Source organism: Anopheles stephensi, chromosome X (assembly GCF_013141755.1).
Source record: "Anopheles stephensi strain Indian chromosome X, UCI_ANSTEP_V1.0, whole genome shotgun sequence".
NCBI lineage: Eukaryota > Metazoa > Arthropoda > Insecta > Diptera > Culicidae > Anopheles > Anopheles stephensi.
Window position 1 is genome coordinate 7,390,070 of NC_050201.1, and position 19,355 is coordinate 7,409,424.

General features: G+C 48.3%; 1 protein-coding gene across 4 annotated transcripts in view; it reads right to left on the reverse strand.

The window, feature by feature from the left end:
- Positions 1-16,657, reverse strand: part of LOC118517376 — a 49,682-nt gene extending 33,025 nt beyond the window's left edge. Inside the window, exons 1-2 of one of the 4 annotated variants that reach the window (XM_036063395.1) lie at positions 16,515-16,657; positions 14,863-15,194 (exon numbers count right to left, since the gene is read on the reverse strand). In XM_036063395.1, coding sequence (XP_035919288.1) covers positions 14,863-15,033 — 171 coding nt within the window. In that variant the 5' untranslated portion in view covers positions 15,034-15,194; positions 16,515-16,657. Of the gene's footprint in view, positions 1-1,673; positions 1,740-14,862; positions 15,195-15,292; positions 15,376-16,514 lie in introns of those variants that run through there. The other 3 variants (XM_036063397.1, XM_036063398.1, XM_036063399.1) reach the window with 3 other exon arrangements.
- Between the last annotated feature and the right edge of the window lie 2,698 nt (positions 16,658-19,355).

Genomic DNA, 19,355 nt, shown 5'->3' on the forward strand with positions numbered 1-19,355 from the left:
GTGTGTGTGTGTGTGATCTAAATCGATCGAGAAAAGAAACCAAGTAGTAGTAGCAACTCACCCACACGCCAATCGTTATCTTTCGCTCCACATTTTGCCACACATTGCCAAAATGATTGGAAGCGATTCTTTGCCCGCCTCACGTCCCGGATGCCTGAGAATGGGTTTCACTCGCTCACACGTTTTTCTATCTCTTTCACGATTGCAAGTGACAATTTCGCACCGTACGGGAAAACTGGTTCCTCGCCAAACTACCGATAGGCTCAATTACATCTCGATTGGTGTGAGCACTTTTGATATTTGAGACACTGCAGGACGATGCCTGCAAACCGTTATGGATATGTATATGGATGCTAGCATTCGGAATTCGATTAGTGTAGGTTGAACGAGTGTGTTCGTGAGAGAGAGAGAGAGAGAGAGAGGCTTCGAGAGCACACAGAACCTCGTTTGTTTCGGTTTGGAAACGTGGAAGTTAGCGAGGACCGCCGAAGGAAATAAAACGAGTATCTTATTGGCTCAATTGAGTATCACTCGTTACTAGGCATGATATTCTTTGCATGTGCTTTGATTCGTTTTTGCGGCTCAAAAAAGCTGGAGTTGAACGGCTAGCGAGAATCCATTGTATTTTTTGTTGCAAGAAGCAAACATTGGAATTTGACATTCACTTGAACACGCGCTGAAGCGCGAAGCAATTTTGAGCAAGATATACCGGATAATCTGTCACTAACGCCATCGTACTCTGGACCTGCTACATCCGCACCATAGCAACACGGCGCACAAATGTCCCCCTCTGGTTCAAGTGTTTGGTTTGGACGTAATTGCTGCATAATCTGAGCAGGACACCAAACACTACTGCGGTCTACCACTGGGCTGCCGTCTGTCACACGCGAACCAATACTTAATAGCTAAACAATCCTCGAGGACCTACAAAATACCATGAACGAAATTCATCATCACCAGTAATGAACGGGTTCTCCAGGGTTCCCCGATGCTCCCGCGTTTAGGCGTTTGCTTGAGTGGGGGGGGGGGGAGATTATCCTAGAACCTCGCAAGCTACACCTCGCAACGCTAAACCCCTGGATAATCCATCCGGGACGGTTGTTCCTCTGCAGCCGATCGATTAGGACATTTGCATACGAGTACGTCCACGCCACCATATTCCCAACGCTATCCATTTTTTTGATGAGTTTGTTGCGCATATTCCACCCATATTGGCACAAATATTCCGGCGATGCGGAGCGAGATGGGTGTTTGTGAAGGTTCTTGTTTATTACAGTCGTCCCATGTATTATTGCCACTTGGTATACGTCCTACGGCAAAACGATTGATAAGCGTCACGTACACGCACGCCGTACTGGCACGTGTGCGAAGTCTGGGCAGTGAGCACGATAAATGGTTCACCGGCACGCAACCCGGACAAAATCACGACCGGGACCGATTTTGGAACGCGATTTGCCTCCACTCCACCTAACCTTACATTCACCCGGGACCGTTTCTAGCGTTCGCTTCCGATTCTGACTTCTTGTGATTGCATTGAGCAATGGGACGTAAGCAGAACTTTCTATCATAACCTTTGGGACAGTACATATTCAAAAGGGCGCTCGCTTCAAGGTTACTCCCTTGAACGTATCTTTGATTGTTGTAAAAATCTCTTAAAAAGAATACCTCAGGACCTTGAGCGTGTTTTCTTTGCCCAAACTCCCAATAAGTTCTCCATACATCCGGAGTGAGTCCAATACCTGGAATGAGAAATTGAACGAAAGAAAGTATCAATAAAAAGGTAGTTTCAGTGTCCTCCACAGGAGCAGTCTTGATTATGGATTATGGTTGGAGACTTTTCAGAGAATTTTCAGCAATAGCTATCGATCCCTTGCAATCGTGCAATCCAACTAGTTTGCCTTTGAACTTTCGATGAGCTGCATCTTTAAACTTTCCTCCGATTCGGGATTTCACAACCCTTTAACCTATAGCCACAAAACGAAAACCCTGGACGGTGCGGGATGGATGGTGAAAAAGTTTTCCAATAACTCAAAAACGCTCATAATGAACATGCACGGTTGTGGTGCAGCTGCTCTGCTCGCTACGGAACGAGCTGCGAAGCACAGTGATTTTGCCTTTGTTGCCTTCACATATATAGCATGTGCCATCAGTTGGCACATCGTCAGCCACCGAACCCAAGACGATTACTTTGATTAAAACTTAATCCACGGCCGGGTATGCTAATGGTGTGGTGTTGTGGTGTGCAACCCTGCACAAGCATCCCGGTCCCAGGGCGCGCCGGCAATATAAGGACACTCTCTGGACATGCGGCACACTAGCGGCGAAACAGTGTGTGACGGACGGATGTAACGACACCGTCGAAGTATCACTCTCACTGAGTGCCGAGCGCTGTTAGCCGTGCTTCCCAATCACCTTCACACGCGTCATCAATGGTGCAGTTGCAGCTGCCGGGAAGAAATAATAGGGCTCCAGGCCTGTATGGACCGCTCTCTGTCAGCGCACTACGGTCCTTTAAAAACAAGGCACCTTAATAAGAGAAAATTGTAGGAATTACGTCCCATTGCAATAATGCACCCAACACACGAGGGGGGAAGGGGGGGAGGAGCTCGAATCGGGAAAAGAAAGCACGGAAGCGGGAACACTTTTCCTGTCCCGTTCCGGACGACCAGAACTTCGGTCTAGTCCTATATGGCATCGTCGTTGTCGCTATCAGACGATGACATGCTGCGCCAGGCATTTATCACCCGACAATCCGGCCTTCCCAGAGAACGTACACCAAGCGAGCACGGCTCTGACGCTCCTGCCCGCTTCACGAGGTCCACAGGTGTACAGCGTAGCACCACCAGGTTCTCGTTCACACCGGTAGTGTAAAATGAGCAGCCAGGAAAAGAACGTACAGCTGAAAAACGATGTACAGCTGGGCTGGATCTGTGCACCGAAATGGCACGGGCAAACAAAGGCGCCGTACCACTTTTCCAGAAGACCCGGCAGACCCACACAAAGCTCCAACGGGCCATCCTTCAGCGTCCCTCCCCCAGCATGCCAATTGTATGCGTTTTGATTTTATGGAATTAGTAGTCGCTTCACCGGAGGTACCTCTCATCTGTGTGCATGTGGATTACGCCTCCTTTACTAAAAACACGCTAAATCTGCTTCGTAACGTGAGGACACGATGGCTTACTGCCAATCAAATCGAAATCGAATGCTATCAAGAAAATCCATCAAAGACACCTACCACGGTCGTCTTCTGCACACTGTTGGTAAATGGGCACATTACTCGGGTGACCGAATCATACACTGTGTGGTGTAAAGTTAAGTGTCAAACATAACAAAATAAAATAGAATAACTACTAACCCGTTGAATCTTCTGCTTCTTCGTTCTAGTCAAACGACCTCTTAGGTCATGACTAAGGTCATGACATGACTAGTTGAATAGTCAGCCCTCACTGTGGAGAGAACTGGCCAGATGAGGCTTGAACCAAGGTCCTGCCGTGGGGGGGGGGGGGGTGTCCTGCTTAAAGCATCAAGGAACTTAATTTGCTTCAATGTATAATACTTCGTATACTTCTCCACAAAGGAAACCCTAACCTTACTTTGATATCACCAAGAATTTTCTAAATTGTTGAACAAAGCGATGGTGGCACAAGTCTTCATACCGCACCAGATATTAAGAGTCACCACAACCGTTTCCCAGTAATTATGGCAAAGTAAACTTTTCAACTCAATAAAGTCCCGAATGCTTGACCAAAACCTCTCGAGGTTTTAGAACCAGTGAAGAAGATTATCATTTGACAAAACCAGTTCTCAGATGATTAGCAAAAGCACATCGCTTCACTCACATACACACACAAATGACGTTGATATGAACACCACTCGCCACTGCAAACAGAAACAGACAGAGCTCAAAAATAACTTATGACTGTACACACAGGTCAAGCAGTGTATCATCCACCTTTGGGTAATAATTCGTACCGTATGCCTGGACTGTCTGTTGTGTGGATAGTATTCTTCCGTTTGTAGCTTCAACGCTTAACACAGTCAGCCATTACTATCTATACCACACACACACGTACATACACCAAACAGCACGCACTGATCAAACAAAGGAGAACCGGTGTGCCCGAAATCGGTTTTATTGCAAATGAATTGAGTACACATACGCTTCTCAGCTACTCCGTCCTCCGATACGCTCCGGGACTATACTCAGTCTGTCGTCCAGGCGACTGTGGGGACAGATGAGGCGTACGCTCGAGACAAAACCATTCGCACACCAGGTACGCTACCGGACTCCAGGTCCGGGTACTGTCGCATTAAATCAAATTTCTCGAATAAAGCAAACACCATGGTGTGGGTGACCGAGACAGGAGATGGAAGATGTGTGTTTTTTTTCCGACGGTAATAAAATTGAATCCCTGTTTGCTTAACCATCGGACCACGGACTCTTGTTGCCTCTGGTGTGTGTGTACCGATAATACACACACGGCAATCGTTCGATTTGTTCGCCCTCTCTCTCTCTCTCGCTGTGAGATTTGTGTTTGTTTGCTAGGTATTCGGTTCTGTTTTTCTTTCGTCACCAGGCCGGCCATAAGCGTGCTGTCGCCATCTTCTTCCTTTACGATGTGTCACACACTGTTCGGCGCTTGAAAGCGGATCCCGGCAGAACAAACTCCTCCAAGTCGCCGGCCAAGCCGCTCAAGTCTCGGCTCGGTCCCGCAATGCTGGAGTGTATCGAAACAGAAAATTGATACTTCCCGGGTCCCAGAGTCCGGAGCGATGCTTGAAGGCATCGCCAAGCCCTATTATTCGTCCAAGCACTGCAACGGCCAGCAAAATGGACGGCACACGGACCATTTCCCGCCATCGAACCGGACCGGGCTTCGGCGATTACGGACGACAATCAAGATTCAGCCTTCGAGCAGGGCGTATGTGTGTCTATGGGCGATAGCATATTGGCCTGCCTATCCTAGCGCTGACCAAGCTGCCGGGTTGCTGGTACCGAGACCCTACACCTGCCCCGCCCAGCGAGTGTCGATGAATGAAGCATATTTGGGCGCAAAATATTTGCTCTCGCCCGAGCAAACATACCCACGCAAACAGGGCGCAATCGGTGGGACGTACGGCCATCGTCCGGTTGACCTTGCGTCGCTCGAGGTGGTTTTCGCCATCGGAAACCCCCTAAACACTCCAACGCATCGAAGATTCTTTGTGTCCCGGTTGACTAGATGTGACGAGAAACTCAATCCCGGCTTCTTCAACGCGCTTCCGGTAGCCCTGGGAACAATTATGTGTGCATACCTAACCGGTGCTGCCGGGTAGGCGTCCCATCCCCTAGGTCCTATCACGACCCTCGTCACCTCGCTCCCAAAAACGCCTGCTCCGCAGACTGATTGGTCATATGTGACAGAGTTTTTCCTTGTGTCTTTTGGGCTTGGTTGTGACTTCACTGTCCGTAGGCTAACACCACTCTTCACCATCTCGAAGCAGTGTGTGAGTGCTGTGCCTAGAAGTGACAATTTTCGGACGAAACATTTCCTCCAAAACTTCTCCAACCAACTACCAAAGAAAAAAAAACCCCCAAGAAACAGACTCCCGTTCCTCCCGGTGACTAGCAGACGAGACTCATTCATGTCCCTTTGTATTTGCCCTACTTCGCCGAAAAGGATATGGCCCAATCATATGGTGATGGTCGGTCCTATTTGCTTTCGCCCAGCCATTCTTTCGCCTTACTTTGTTTTGCTTTGGTCTCAAGAAATTGTTAGCCGACACGAAAAAGCGACCCATAAATCGTATCTCTCCTGACGTGTGGCAACGGGAAGCCATTATCGTGTTAAGCACTTTTTTTTTTGGTCGGTGCTCTCCTTCACCAGCTTTCAGACTGGTTGATGAAACCGGTGAATGTGTTTGAGCAGCAATTCTGGATATCCAACCCACATATATCTTCGCGCGGTGGGAAGTACAGATTGCGAAACGGAAACCCGCCTCCGGGGGGGTGGGGAGGTTGTTGGAGTATCCAAATCAAATACATTCGTCACTCGAATGTCCCTGATGGCGGTTGTGTGTGTGTGTGTGGGTGTGTGTATTGCATCCTTTCTTTCCCGCTACATGCGCACAGAACAAAGTGAAGCAAGTCCTGAATGGAATTCCAACTCTAAAGGGTTGGTTTTTTTTCTTCGGAAAATGAGAACAGATTTGTACCATAATTTATCCTGCACCGGAGCAGTATTGGATTTTCCAATACCCATCGCTGTCATCGACGTCCAGGAAAAAAAACTTCCTGTGTTCCTGGTTGTTCCAGAATAGCGTCCTCATCGATATTGGATGTGAGCCTTTGCAATATGGTATGAAATTCGAAATTTTCCTCAGCCAGTTCAGGCTTATAATCAGTGCAGTAGCAAGAAATTGGAGCTCCCGTCTATATCTTCAAGATTTACTTACTTGCTCTACAATAACAAAACAGCAGCAACACACCGTCCACCCCCCCCAGGGCAACTTCATCTCTGTTTCCCATGGCAACAGGTGACAAACCGGCAGATACACATTGATCTTTGTTCACTTCCCGGAAAAGAAACAATTCGAGCGCGAGCGCACCAACTTTTCCCGCTGGAATTGATTATTGAAGGTTATCGCTTCGCACGGGGGAATCGGGACTTGGCGTGGACTTGCCGGCGGTACGGTAAACTTTACCATGACTTTTGCAACGAAACTACGAAAAGGTGTAACCGCTTTCGCCGACTGCAGCGCCAGAAGTTTACAATATTTCAATCATGTTTTCTTTCTGTTCATCCTTCGAGAAACTGCAGAAGTGGTAGTTAGTCAGCCACCCTCGGTTCGTCCGAAGTTCCTTCGTTTGGTCAACGACGGGCACGTATATGTTCCTACCGTGCACAAAGGAAGAAACTGAAAAAAGGCGGACTCTAAACTCTGTCATCGAGTAGCTTCGATGGAAACCCTCGAAGAGTCCTGGAGATGAGGGCTACTACTACGAAGTACACAAAAAAAAAAATGAAAAACGAAACCATTACGGTGTGCATATTGGTGTAGTCTATATAAAGAGAGCATTGGTGAAAACACGCTGCTGCTGCTGCTGCTCGAACGTATATGCAAACAAAATCTACTCCAGCGCTGGCTTTGCGTCAAGTGTTTATCGGGGCGGCAGAAGAAGACGCTCGTAGCGCTATGACAAGCTAAATTAAAATATTTTCCACGTACCGTACCGGGCATTGTGTCGCGAGTCACCCTTAGAACGGGGAGAAAATTATACGAGCATCATGCTCACATCCTGGTACACACGGGCTGTCCTCACACCTGCTGGCGGCGGGGACAACCGGCGAACAATGACGGTGGAGGATCGATTTGCTCCACCTCGCCGCGCGATACAAATGAATGAGCGCTCGCTTTCGCTTATTGACAGTAAAAAGACACTTTGACACGCGGTAAATTATCGTTTACATCTAATTCCCTTTTAAGCATCTTGCGCTACGCTGCTCACTGAGCACTGCACACCGAGCCGAGCGGTGAAGATGATGGAGCTCGGTACATATAGTAAGCGGCTTAGGGAGCGATCTAACAGCCGCGACTGTGTCGCTTCAAGACAATCGCTTTACCTGACGCCATTTTGCTGTTGGTGGCATTTAATACGCAAACTACAGCCGTTAACGGACTAACTTTGCACAAAGTTAAGGAATATTGGTCAAAAATGTATTTCTATTGTTGAGATATCTCTCAAAACCTTTTCGAAGCATTTTCAACACCGACTGATGGAAATTGCCACTGCCAGACAAAGCCTAGAACTCAAGAACTCCTTCTCAATTTAGTTTCCCCTTCACCGAGAGAAGTAAACGTCTATCCACGGACGAGGATTAATTGCTGTCGCTTCAAATCAATTTCTATCCCCGCTAGACGCTCCGACACTTCAACTTCTACCGCAAATATCCGCACACACACACACAAAAGCCGGATGTACGGATTCAGCGCAAATAAATTAATTTCGCATTCATGTTTGAAGCTGTAAACTTCATGCCGCGCGATGAAAAGTTTGCACAGCGGCAGAGACAACTTCAACGTCGGTGTGTGTGTGTGTGTTTGAGCGATTGAAACGCTGGCGAAGACTAAATCAGATACATCCTGCGGGGTACAGTGTGTGGCATTATTCAATTAGAGGGTGTGCTAGTGCAATCAGCCTAGGCAGCCAAGTGCCAATATCATTTCCCGGAACACCCGGTTTCGGCCCAGCCGGTGCGGTGATCACCAATTAAGCGAACGCTTATCACCGAACCCGAGAAAAATATAAATACACCCACGCAACTAAAGCAGACGTGAGTGTAAATAGTGTCTCCTCCTTGGACTTTTAATAACTCACCTTTGGGCGGTTGGCGTGCTGCAAGCATCCGCCCAGGTAACTCCCGGGCATGATGAATGAATTTTCAACTGCCACCTCGCAAGCCGAAACGGCATGAAGTTTGTTCCTTCTGCCGGATGTACCGTGGATGCGTATTTGCGAAAGTCCTTGCTTTGACATTTCTCAACCCATCGGCCCAGACATGGTGGGGATGATAAATGAATTGCCACCAATTGCGTCGCTCGGTGCATTAGAGGGAACGAGCCGGCAAGCAAACAGAACACGACCAGAATCAGTGCTCAGTTGTTGTAGCTCGCCTCAAGGTCCGCTGTCAGTGGCTACGGCGTAAGTCACCGTACTGTGCCCCCTGTTTGCCGCAGGGGAATCGCGAACTGGAGACGACATTCTAATGCCGAACCAGACCTTCCAGAAATGAAACGCAAACTGACTTGGCGGGGGGGTCGTTTTTTACGTTTCGTTTTTCGGAGCTTTCGCGTACTCGTGGCGGAGGCCTTATCTGCTAGCATTTGGGAACATTCATCCCGCTGCTTGCTTCTATTTGGTGCTTGATTCTTCTTTCGGAGAGCAACTCCGAGATGTTCTCAACCGACAACCCTCACCCTAGACCTTAGCTGTTGGGGCTAGCTTTTCCAGCTTTGGATTTTAATGAAGATTTATTAGAACTGAGCGCGAGCGCAGCGCGACAACACCGAAATCCACCCACCGACAGACCGGTGACCACACTGGGACAACAGCTTCTGCCGCGATCCATTTCCGTTGAATTATTGATTTCGTTAGCGTTGGCTTGTCGCTTGTTATTATTACAATGTCCCGATTGCCGATAAGCGATCGCCGGTGATGAAGGACGAAGGCGGGACCTTGCTGTAGCCTTTGCTAATAGGCAGAACATTGTGTCGCCCGAAGGAGTAGTGACACACACACACACACACACACACACACACACACACAAGTACATGGTGTGATTGAATGGCGAAATGCTAATCAGAGAGGAGACATGCAGATCTGCAGATGTTTAGTGAAATGAGTGACGGTAGGAAATAAAATGAGTACAGATTTGCAGGTTCAATTAATTATTCGATTATGGAACCATCTCGACAATGTCATAACAACGATATTCATTATGCAGTACAGACAAGGGCAGGGCCTTGTGATTGCTACAGGAGCCTTTATAAATCTGGAGAGCGTCTTGATATGGTGGATTTTTAACATAGGAGACTGAGAGCGGCCAAGTGGTCAATGCAACAACGGCGCCGGACTGCACACGACAGGACCGGGGCCTCAAGTCTCATCTGGGCCGTTCTCCCATAGTGTGAGGACTGGCTATTCAACTATGCGGTAATAACATCTCTAGTAAGTCAATGACAGGCATGATCTTAAGAGGTCGTCAGGTCTAGGAAGAGTGAGTTCTCTCCAGTGAGAGTTCCTCTGTTAATACTTTCCACATACTGCTACGTACAACGAGATCCTTCTTCTACCAATTCTTCCAATAAATTTGGGCGAAAGTCTACCGTACAAGTGTGATTTTTGGTAGAACATGTGCTCTATCTTGTTCTGAAGAATAAAAAGAGCTCTGGACGGTGGACCGCACTGACAGGACGCAACATTTTTTCCGACATCCTGGTCACGGCACCAAACGCTGTATTTACCAGCGTAGGACTATTTCCTGGCGGAACAGTTTTGCTTTGTTTTGCATATTAACAAACAGGCGAAAAAAAGGTGCGAAAAAGTACGATTTCTAAGCAGACGTGTTATTTTCATTTGCTTTCGCATCGAAAAAGCTTCCACCACACCAACTTCTCTGCAGGAACTGTTCGTCTACCCAAAACCATTGTACACCTGCCTGTACACGTTCCCCTCGATGTGTGTATGTATTCGGTGAAATAGAAGAAAAAAAAAACCCCGCAAGCCAGCAAATAGGAAGCGACAATTATGAGCGACCCGTCGCACTGAGGGTGCTGTGAGGCTCACTTGAACACCGTCTGCCCGGGAGGAGCGAACATCCCCGTGCACCCAGTGTTGGTGAAGGTGTTGTTCCATAAAATATTACACAATTGTGCGATTATTGCACACCGTTGCCGGTAGAGCACCGAGCATGTACTGCATTTACCGTACGTGGCTGGCTGCATTTCCAAGAGTTCCTGCCGAAGACAAGCCGGGTCGGACCGTCACCGAGCGCACACGCATGCCTAACGTTTGCCGGGTATTCGTGGCCGGGATTTATGTCCTACCGCAAACTAAAACACCAATGCCAGCAGCCGTGAATGCTACCCTCACGGCAGTATTGGGATATATATATCTCGTACCCGATATTGCCGATGCGTATGAAAGCGTTGCTTTTAATTATCGTCGTCTATATACTGCTTCTGTTTGTCCGTGCGGGGGAATAAAAAGGCACCAAACTGTAAGCGGGCAAAGCAGGAAAAGTTGGACGGTTTGGAACTTGGTTCAACATAAATCCACTCCATGCTTTCGGGCAGAAAAATATTTTTGCCCTCCTTGGCGTAGGTTTTATTCCTCCCAGCTCGTGTCCAGTGTGTCCCAACAACAACCGAAATAATCAAGATCGTTCCATTTTATTGGAATCTCCGGGCTGGTCCTTAATGTTTGGCGAACCTGTTTTGATGGCAAGGGTTTGATTTAATTACTTTTGATTTGGCTTTTTTGCTTACTTCCCATCAAACGACCGGACCATTCGCTGGCAGACTCCTGCAACGACACACCCGACACCGCAGATACCATTATTTGGGCGTAATGTTAACGGATTAAACAAGCAAAGCAGCCACCCGTAGATGGCTGGCCACCGGTACGCACGACCATAATTTAATCAATAACCATCTTCACTACTTGCCCGAAAAACTACCATTAGCCCCAAAAAGGCTCCGAACCGCCAAACTTTCCCGGGTGGCTAACTTTTTTTTTCTCTGCCTAACTTTCGGCCGGTCCCACCCATCAACAGGCAGGGTTTTCGATCTGTCTTCAAGACCGGAATAGATGCCTAAAAATAAAACCAAACCACTTGTACACACAAAGAATGTAACCTTAAGAGTTAAGCTTCTGGCCCGACAACAAGCAGTTCCGATGACGGTGATTGCGGGGTTTGTAAAAGCATCCAAGGATGTTTTATTCATCCTGCTAGCTGCCGCATGCTTTCTGGTTCCCTATCATTTGCTCGCGGACGCTAGAATCACTGCTTTCAATCACTTCGAAATGCACGGGGCTCGAGTTTTATGACGTACCGCTTCCGTCAATCAATCGCAAGAAAACCGTTTGCCAATTTTTATCCGACGATACAACACGTGCCAGGGATATGTGTTTGCGAGGAGGGGGTGGAATCGATAGCACTTGAGGGTATGGCTGTGTTTTCTGGGTTTTTTGGTGGTGATAATGGTCAGCAGCCGTCTACTTTGCCCACTCCAGAGATCCTTATATCCTTCAATATTCTGATCATTTCTATCTTGGTCTCTCCCTCTCTCTCTCTCTCTCTCTCTCTCTAGTGCTGCCAGTGATACTGTTTGACTTGGTGCTGCCCACGCTTGTTGAGTGAAAAACCGCTAGCCTGAATATAGAGCGCCCCGTTTTTACTGCGAGGATTTTTCGTCCGTTCCAAAGTTAGCGCCCGGCAGCCGTGGTTTAGGACCTGCCGGCAGACGGCTTCAATAAAAATAACTGCCGGCAAAACTGCCTGCTAGCTCCCGGGCGAGTCAAAAGTTAGCAGTGACCCGTATCGTCCAATTATTGTCCTTGCGAGCTCAACCGTCCATCAAACGATTCCACTCGTCTGGGATTACATGTATGTGTGTGTGTGTGTGATTTTGACTGTGAGCTAATTTTGAGTGATGTGCTGATCTACTCAACCTTCTGCTTTTCCCAATCAGTAAAAACCCCGTAGGGTTACTGATACGCTGATGGGTGGGCCCGGGCTGACGTGGGTATTCACGACGATGTCCGTTAAAGTGGCCCGTAGAATCCATCTTTTTTTTCTCGGTTCCACCATATTGCTATTCCAGCTTTTGGAACAGGAAGTCATAAGGATAAGCAACTCACGCTACTTCTCCGAATCTTCCCAGAGCTTCATGACCGTCCGCTCAAACCATGCTTATTACCCATTTCTGGCAATGCTGGAAAACCACAGCCATTTCAGAGTTGCATAATAGCTGGACATGGTCGCACGAAAACATTTGGTGCGGATGGAGATGAAACTGGAAATTCTTCCTCCCAACTGGAATCTCAACCCCGGGTGGAGTGTGTACCCCCACCACCAGCTGCGAGCTGCAGCTGTGATGCAGCCGACTGATTGGTGCGTCGTTGCATATCTGCCGTGAACGTAACCTTCCATCAACCCGTTTCGTCGCACTCAATCGTGAACCGGAACGGAAAGAAAATAACGCTGCGTCGAAACACCTTTCCAACCGTTAAGTCACCGGGGGCTTTTAGGTTCACGCTATCGGCCACCAGATGGTGAATGTCAACGTATCACCGATCGTCTACCCGGGGTTTTCGGTTGAGTGCGCTTCGCGTACCGAAGCGCTTTCACCGCACCGCAGGCTGCCATGTGCTGGTGCTTATCACCCGGTAGTAGTAGTGGTAGTGGTAACGGGCGAACTTCAAAACACCGGTGACGTAAGACACACCGTTGCGCTGCTGAACTTGAGGCCGATGTCCGGATGCAACACACTGTTCGACCAGCGCCGAACAGTGGTCCGTTCAGCCAGTTTTTAACACTTTTCTTCTGTTTTTTTTTTTTGATACTCCGTAACGGATTTTTTTGGTGGTGAAAGCTCTATTTAAAAGATTCCTTGCCTTATCAACAACAGTTTTAAACACACATTACCTTTATTGTACAAGCAGTCTAATTATAAATGCTCGAACAAATGCTCTGACGAAAAAAAAGAAGATGGCGAACTAGACAATTTGAAAGATTCCCGGACTGTTGCGCTGCATTCGGATTGCTGTGGGGAGTTAGGTTACCATAGCGATGCGCAACGCTAGGAAACGTGATACTCGGTACTGCTTTCTAGTACCGATCTTTTGTTTGGTCTAGCGTTCGATAATCAGATTTATTGACGGTTACATTCGCCAAAAGCAAAAGAACGCGACTACCATTTTAATGAAACGGATATCTCCGGATCACTCCGTAATGAGACGACAGTAAACAATTACATGGAATTTTCCCAACAGGTTGGAAAATTTTATCAAACTCGATTCAGAACGTATCCATCGTAACATCTCGGACACTGGATGGCAAAACAATCAGTCAACCGTATCCTCAAATAGGTTCTCCGCTCCATTGTGCCTATCGTAGTGATGGTCTAGGACGCGGTCGACACGGGACCTGATTAATTGCGCTGAAGTTTTGAGCCCCAAAGCGTCACACTCTGACCACACACGGCCACCATCCTCCTCGCCAGGGATACCTGCCGCTATTCGCCCACGCACGGCGTCACGCAACTAAACTCAGCCAAAACACGGATACGACGATGATAAGCGGACGAGAGCGAAACTTTCTCCCTGACTCATTTAGATGGAGTGATGGCCGGGTAAATCTCTGGGCGGGAACTGTGCCCAGGGGGAGCTGATGTGGTGGTCTTTCTCCACCGTGGCTTGCACCCCGGTCTGGCGACCAGTGTGCCATCCGCGATGGATGGTAATTTGTTTGAAGAAGCGTACTGCGAAAACCGGTACTCCGCACATTGCTGGTTGATTGGTGATGATCGGCACAACATCGGGAAGGAGAGGACACAATTGCCCTGCCCTTACATCACACACACACACACACACACGCACGCACACTCATTACGTATACACAAGGAAAGGGGGGGGGGGGAGGGGAACACGCGAGGAACGGGACGAGTGTGGTGCCAACCATCTGGTTGCCACTGTTTATATTATCGAGTTTCACTTTAACAAACCGTCCGCCGAGGAAGAACCGTCCGACTGGTCGAAGACCTCTGCCAAAGTTGAAGATGCTGCCGGGACTGTCCACGAAGGGGAGGGGGGAACCAAACCGGAAGCGGATCAGTGCCGAGGCTTAAACCACTTTCATTGCCCTTTTCTGGTGAGAGCCTTAATCTCGTTGGCGCGCACCATTTGCAAACATGTGTTTATTTATTATCGTTTGCAATTGAACATCTCCTGCCATTTTGTTTTTTTTTTATTTTTTATTGGGGATACAAGTTCCGTTTTATAGTCATTAGAGACGTGCATCAACAACATCAAAACAAGCTCTCCCAATCAAATCTCTCTGTCTCTCTCTTCCGGGGTTTGAAGTCCTCGTTTCGTTTCCGTTTTTTGATGAGCCGAGTTTGCCGAACTGAACGCAAAAGCGCACTGCTGATTGCTTATTCATTGCGTTCAAGCCTCACTGAAGAGATCAGGACTTGTGCCCAAGGGCTTCAAGATACTCTTCAAAAAACAACAACAACCCACCCAAATCCCAAATCACCAAACACATCCCGGATTTGCCGGACCTGGACCAAAATTCGGACAAGTCCACCACTAATTACCTTCATTGTGCGATGCGTTTGTCCTGCTGTAAATACCGCTCCGTGCTCGACTGTCGGTTTGATTTGACGGCGAAGGTTTTGCAGACCACCGCACACGAACGAAGAGCTGCTACTGTTTGGCTGAACGGATACAACTGTAACGCACTCACTTTCACTGAACCGAACCACCATATAACGTCACACCGTAAACCACAAGTACGAAGTCTTGTTATCACTTTGCGCTGCACCTTTCGCGGAGCAAAATGTCAGCCCGTGCAGTGACAGAAAACTCACAACCACCCGCACTAGCACCAATAGTTCACTCGTCTACTGTTGGGCGAATGATGAATTGCCTGCTCGAGAGAGAGAGGGAGAGAGAAAACGAAATTAGAAATTAGAATCAGATTTGATTATTTCCTTGGTTCCTAAAAGTCTCAAGATGGCGGCGCACCAACAAAATATCGCACGCTTTCCAGTGAGGTTCGGCGCGATTCCCACGTACTAGTGTTGCGGATGCTGTACGCGTGCAGTCGGCGTACCGGTGACTGATCGTCGAAATGCGTCGCAACCGGGTGGGAAACCCCGACGGAGAAATCTGTACATCCCCACCAAAACCACCAGACAACGGTGGAGAAATGGTATCGGATGCATTTTAATCAGCCATCAATACGCGAAACCGCAACGCCGCGACATTATCTTGATGGACTGCCGAACCCTCGAGGCTCGAATTTAGAAAACTCAACCAAATTTGCATAACTCACTTCACAAAGAGCATCTCCGAAATCTTGAAGAAACATCGTTACAATTCAAATGATTCCGGTGCCGCGACCGGACCGGAAATACACCTACCAAGCCAGGGAGATGGTTAGCAGAGGAAAGAAAAAAGGTTACGGGGTTGTCGTGGCCGGTAACGCTCGTGTTACGTCAGCCGGCCATCAGCAAACGTCATCGATTGAAAAGGAAAGTTTTTTCTTTTACGTCTCGCCACACGCACACCGGAACGCTGGCGTACGTAGGAAAGCATCATGATATACTGCCGATATTACTCAACGATAACGATGGTGGGCCGACCGCACCAGCCTGCACAAAGACCTAGTTCCTCCCATTCAACAACAACAAAAAAACCCCCCGCTGCATATGGATAATCGGCGGCTGGTGAAAGTATCAGCCAGTAGTAGCGAGGGCAGCACGGCGCCCTCACAACGACAACGGTACCGGGGAGAAAGTTCCCGGCGATGCGAACGAGCAGCACAAAGCGGAGCGGACGGTTCGAAAACGTGGCTTAAGCGTGGCGCACGACGCATCATCGTTACCGGAAGGCGTAGACGTAACACTGTACTACGCGAGCAGCGAGCAGTTTTACAAACACGTGTTTGCGCCAAACGAGAACGATTCACACGTGACGTTGTTGGCGATCGTTTGGGAGGCGAGAAAGTAATACTCTGGGGGGTTCCAGGTGTCTGAGAGCTTTACACTGTCTGGAGTTAACTGGTGAGGTGCGAAGATATTGATTGCTGTTTGGTGGACATTTTGGAACCTCCTACACAGTTGATTCCGGGAATACACCACACCGAAGTAGTAGCCAAGTAACTACGCAACTTCCACTAAACACATACTGATCCAGATCCTCACTATATCACTTTCTCACCATCACCAACTCTCTGTCAACTAACCTTGTGGGGCTTAGCGTATCCTTTATCTTGATTGGTGGGGTAAGCACTTCAGAGCCTGCCGTACAGAAGAGTATCGTACCCGTACGTACGCAGCACACACCACAATCCTTCCGTGGACAACGTTCGAATGACTTCCCAGCCACCGTGGGTACTTCACTTTATAGAAAGGCCCCCCGCCGAAGAAGCTGGTGGAGTGTGTAGGTCTGGTCGAGCTGGCCGTTCGGCTGACGATCGGGTGTTCGCGCGCACACGATCGAGGTGGGGCCGGGCAGTGTAGTTGGGAAGATATTATTTTCGGTTTCGCGAACGTCATTGGAGTGCTTTTGTTTTTTGTTTTTTGGTTCACTGTGGGGACCCACCGGTACACACTCTGGCAGTGGATTAGGCTCACAGATTTAGCAATGGCCGCTAATGGAGATGACAGATGAGTGTGCGCTGTGTGCGCGGCATCCTTGAGGGGTCGCCTGTACGCCGAAAGCGGTCTACGAGTGAGTGAAGGTGTTGAGGCATCTGGTTAAGTATCAGCGTTTATCTTTTTGCCGCACTTAATGATCTGCGTTCTTGTTGGTGTAATTGTGACAGTTCGTTTTTTTTTTCTTCGCTTCGGTGATGAGAAATGAAGAAGATGATGTTTTTGTGTGACCCTCGCGTCTAATTTAAATTTTTCACTCTTGCGCGTCCATATTTTTTGTTGTTGTTGGTGCCATTTTGTAAATTCAACTCGGGGGCAATATCCTCAGAAGTAGACAAATAGACCACGTTAGGCATTACTTCTTCTAGCAGATGTTTGCCAGGAAAGATTTTTACCCGCTTAAAGTTACCTAGCGAAGCGTAATGTTCCAGAAATCAAGGCTCATACGGCGAGAATGGTGACAGATTAGCCACCGTGACCGTTTGACACGCCACACAGGGCACACTAAACGCGCCGTAAAACGGTCATAAAATATGAACTGTCAAAAGCAGTTAGTACAGCAAAAAAAAAAAAACGGCTCAGTATACAAACCAATCATCGTAAAATCATGCAAATGTTAGCCGTAAAGGCGCAGGTGTTGCAAATATCGAATTGCCCTATTGAGGCTACCCGACGACTTGGCCGACTTCCTGTGTGCCGTAAACCCATTGCGCGAATGTTTGCTCATAAAACCCGTACCGGGGATGGGGGAGGCGCGTTTATTAATACACCCCCACGAGCCTAGCCTTTATGGGTTTCCTTGAATTCTCTGACTCTGACGCTTGGCTTCCCAAACACTCCCCAACGCGAAGGGTCGCCATCGTAGCACATCTTCTGAAGGTACCGTGAAATTGCTAATACCGTACGAAAACGATACTCGGACGAACGAATGGCGGAATGGCTTTCCAATGCTGTGTAATAAAACGGTGTATGAAGCATTAATTAGGTGCCGCCGGTGCGAACGAGAGTGTCGCGTGCCGTCATATTGTGTGTGTGTGTGAGTGAATCCTTTAGACGACGATAACTTGGCGATATTGTCGGAGACATCTCGCACAGTCTTTTAGACGAAGACTCAAGGCTCTGTAGAGTTCCGGGCGTGAGAGAAAAGCCAATTTCAGCTTGTTAGACTTCCCGGGCAAGTTCCCAATTCCTTGCTGCTTGTTGGAACTTTAATGCACCGTTCATTCAATTTGGTGTAACACACCGGGAAAGTGCTCTGTTACGAGTGAGTAGCGCGAAGGTTTCATCAAGGAAAGCAAAAATGGTACAAAAACCCCCATCGGTCTACTAGCGGACCACGCCCGGGAGGAGGAGTTTTGATAAGCAAAACAAGAAAACAACCATACCTGACAACGCACTGTCCGATCGGCTGAAACACTGTTTCATAAGCTAATCTTTGCTACGGTCCGATGCGTTTCATGCATATTTCTCTATACGCAGGAAGCTCTGATTATAGGTGGACCCCTCGCCCCCGAAAAAATGGAATAGTACACCGTCGTCTGTCTTTCACTAATAGCTCCAGTGCTATGGTCTTTCTCCCTTGGGTTGTACTGTACTGTTGTCTTATATTTGACACCTGGGCTATCCACCCAAGTCCACGCGAAAGTCAATTAAAAACTCACCAATGCTTAGTAAAGCCGGACGCTCCAGAAACAAAACACCTCAACCGATTCCCACTGTGGCTAGAATTCGGCCTGCATCGTTGCTGGGAGGCGGCGTTTCTTACCCCGTAAAAAGAAAACATTAACGCCTGGTACATGGTGTGTCGCCTCTGTGCGGTGACGTCAAACGACGGCAGCTAGCAAGAACTGAAACTTCCCCAACAAAAAAACGGGAACTCTCGCAATAGCCAGATGCCGCCATTTTTCAGAGTTCAAGGACGGCGCGGTCCGTAGGTCACCTTTCACCTGGGACCGGCACCGGGAGCTCGTACACTAATCTGACCGGTTAATTTTTCGCGACTCACACACATACACACGCGCTCATACAAACACGATGCCGCCATTCGTCAGCACGCAGCGTCCTCTAATGGCGCGTCTCATCAAATGTTTATCGACCGCTGACTGTGGTTTGCGCTTGGTGCTGTTGCTTTCATCAGATCATCGTTTTAGGACATCACTGCTCTTCTTCAACAACGAGGAAGAGAACAATGACCCACCTAGACACACACACACACATGAACACACCATTATCAAGCTGCGTCCCACGTACGCACGTCATACATTATGGTGGCGATTATCCTTTCGGTAGATACGGGCACGGCAACAGTGCTTCCTGCGCAAACAAGAACATCATTAGTTCGCTGTAGTTAAAAATGTTTAATGAGGTTACATGAAAATCCATTACAGTTGCATCTACCTCTCGGGGGGGGGGGGGGGGGGGGGCGGTCT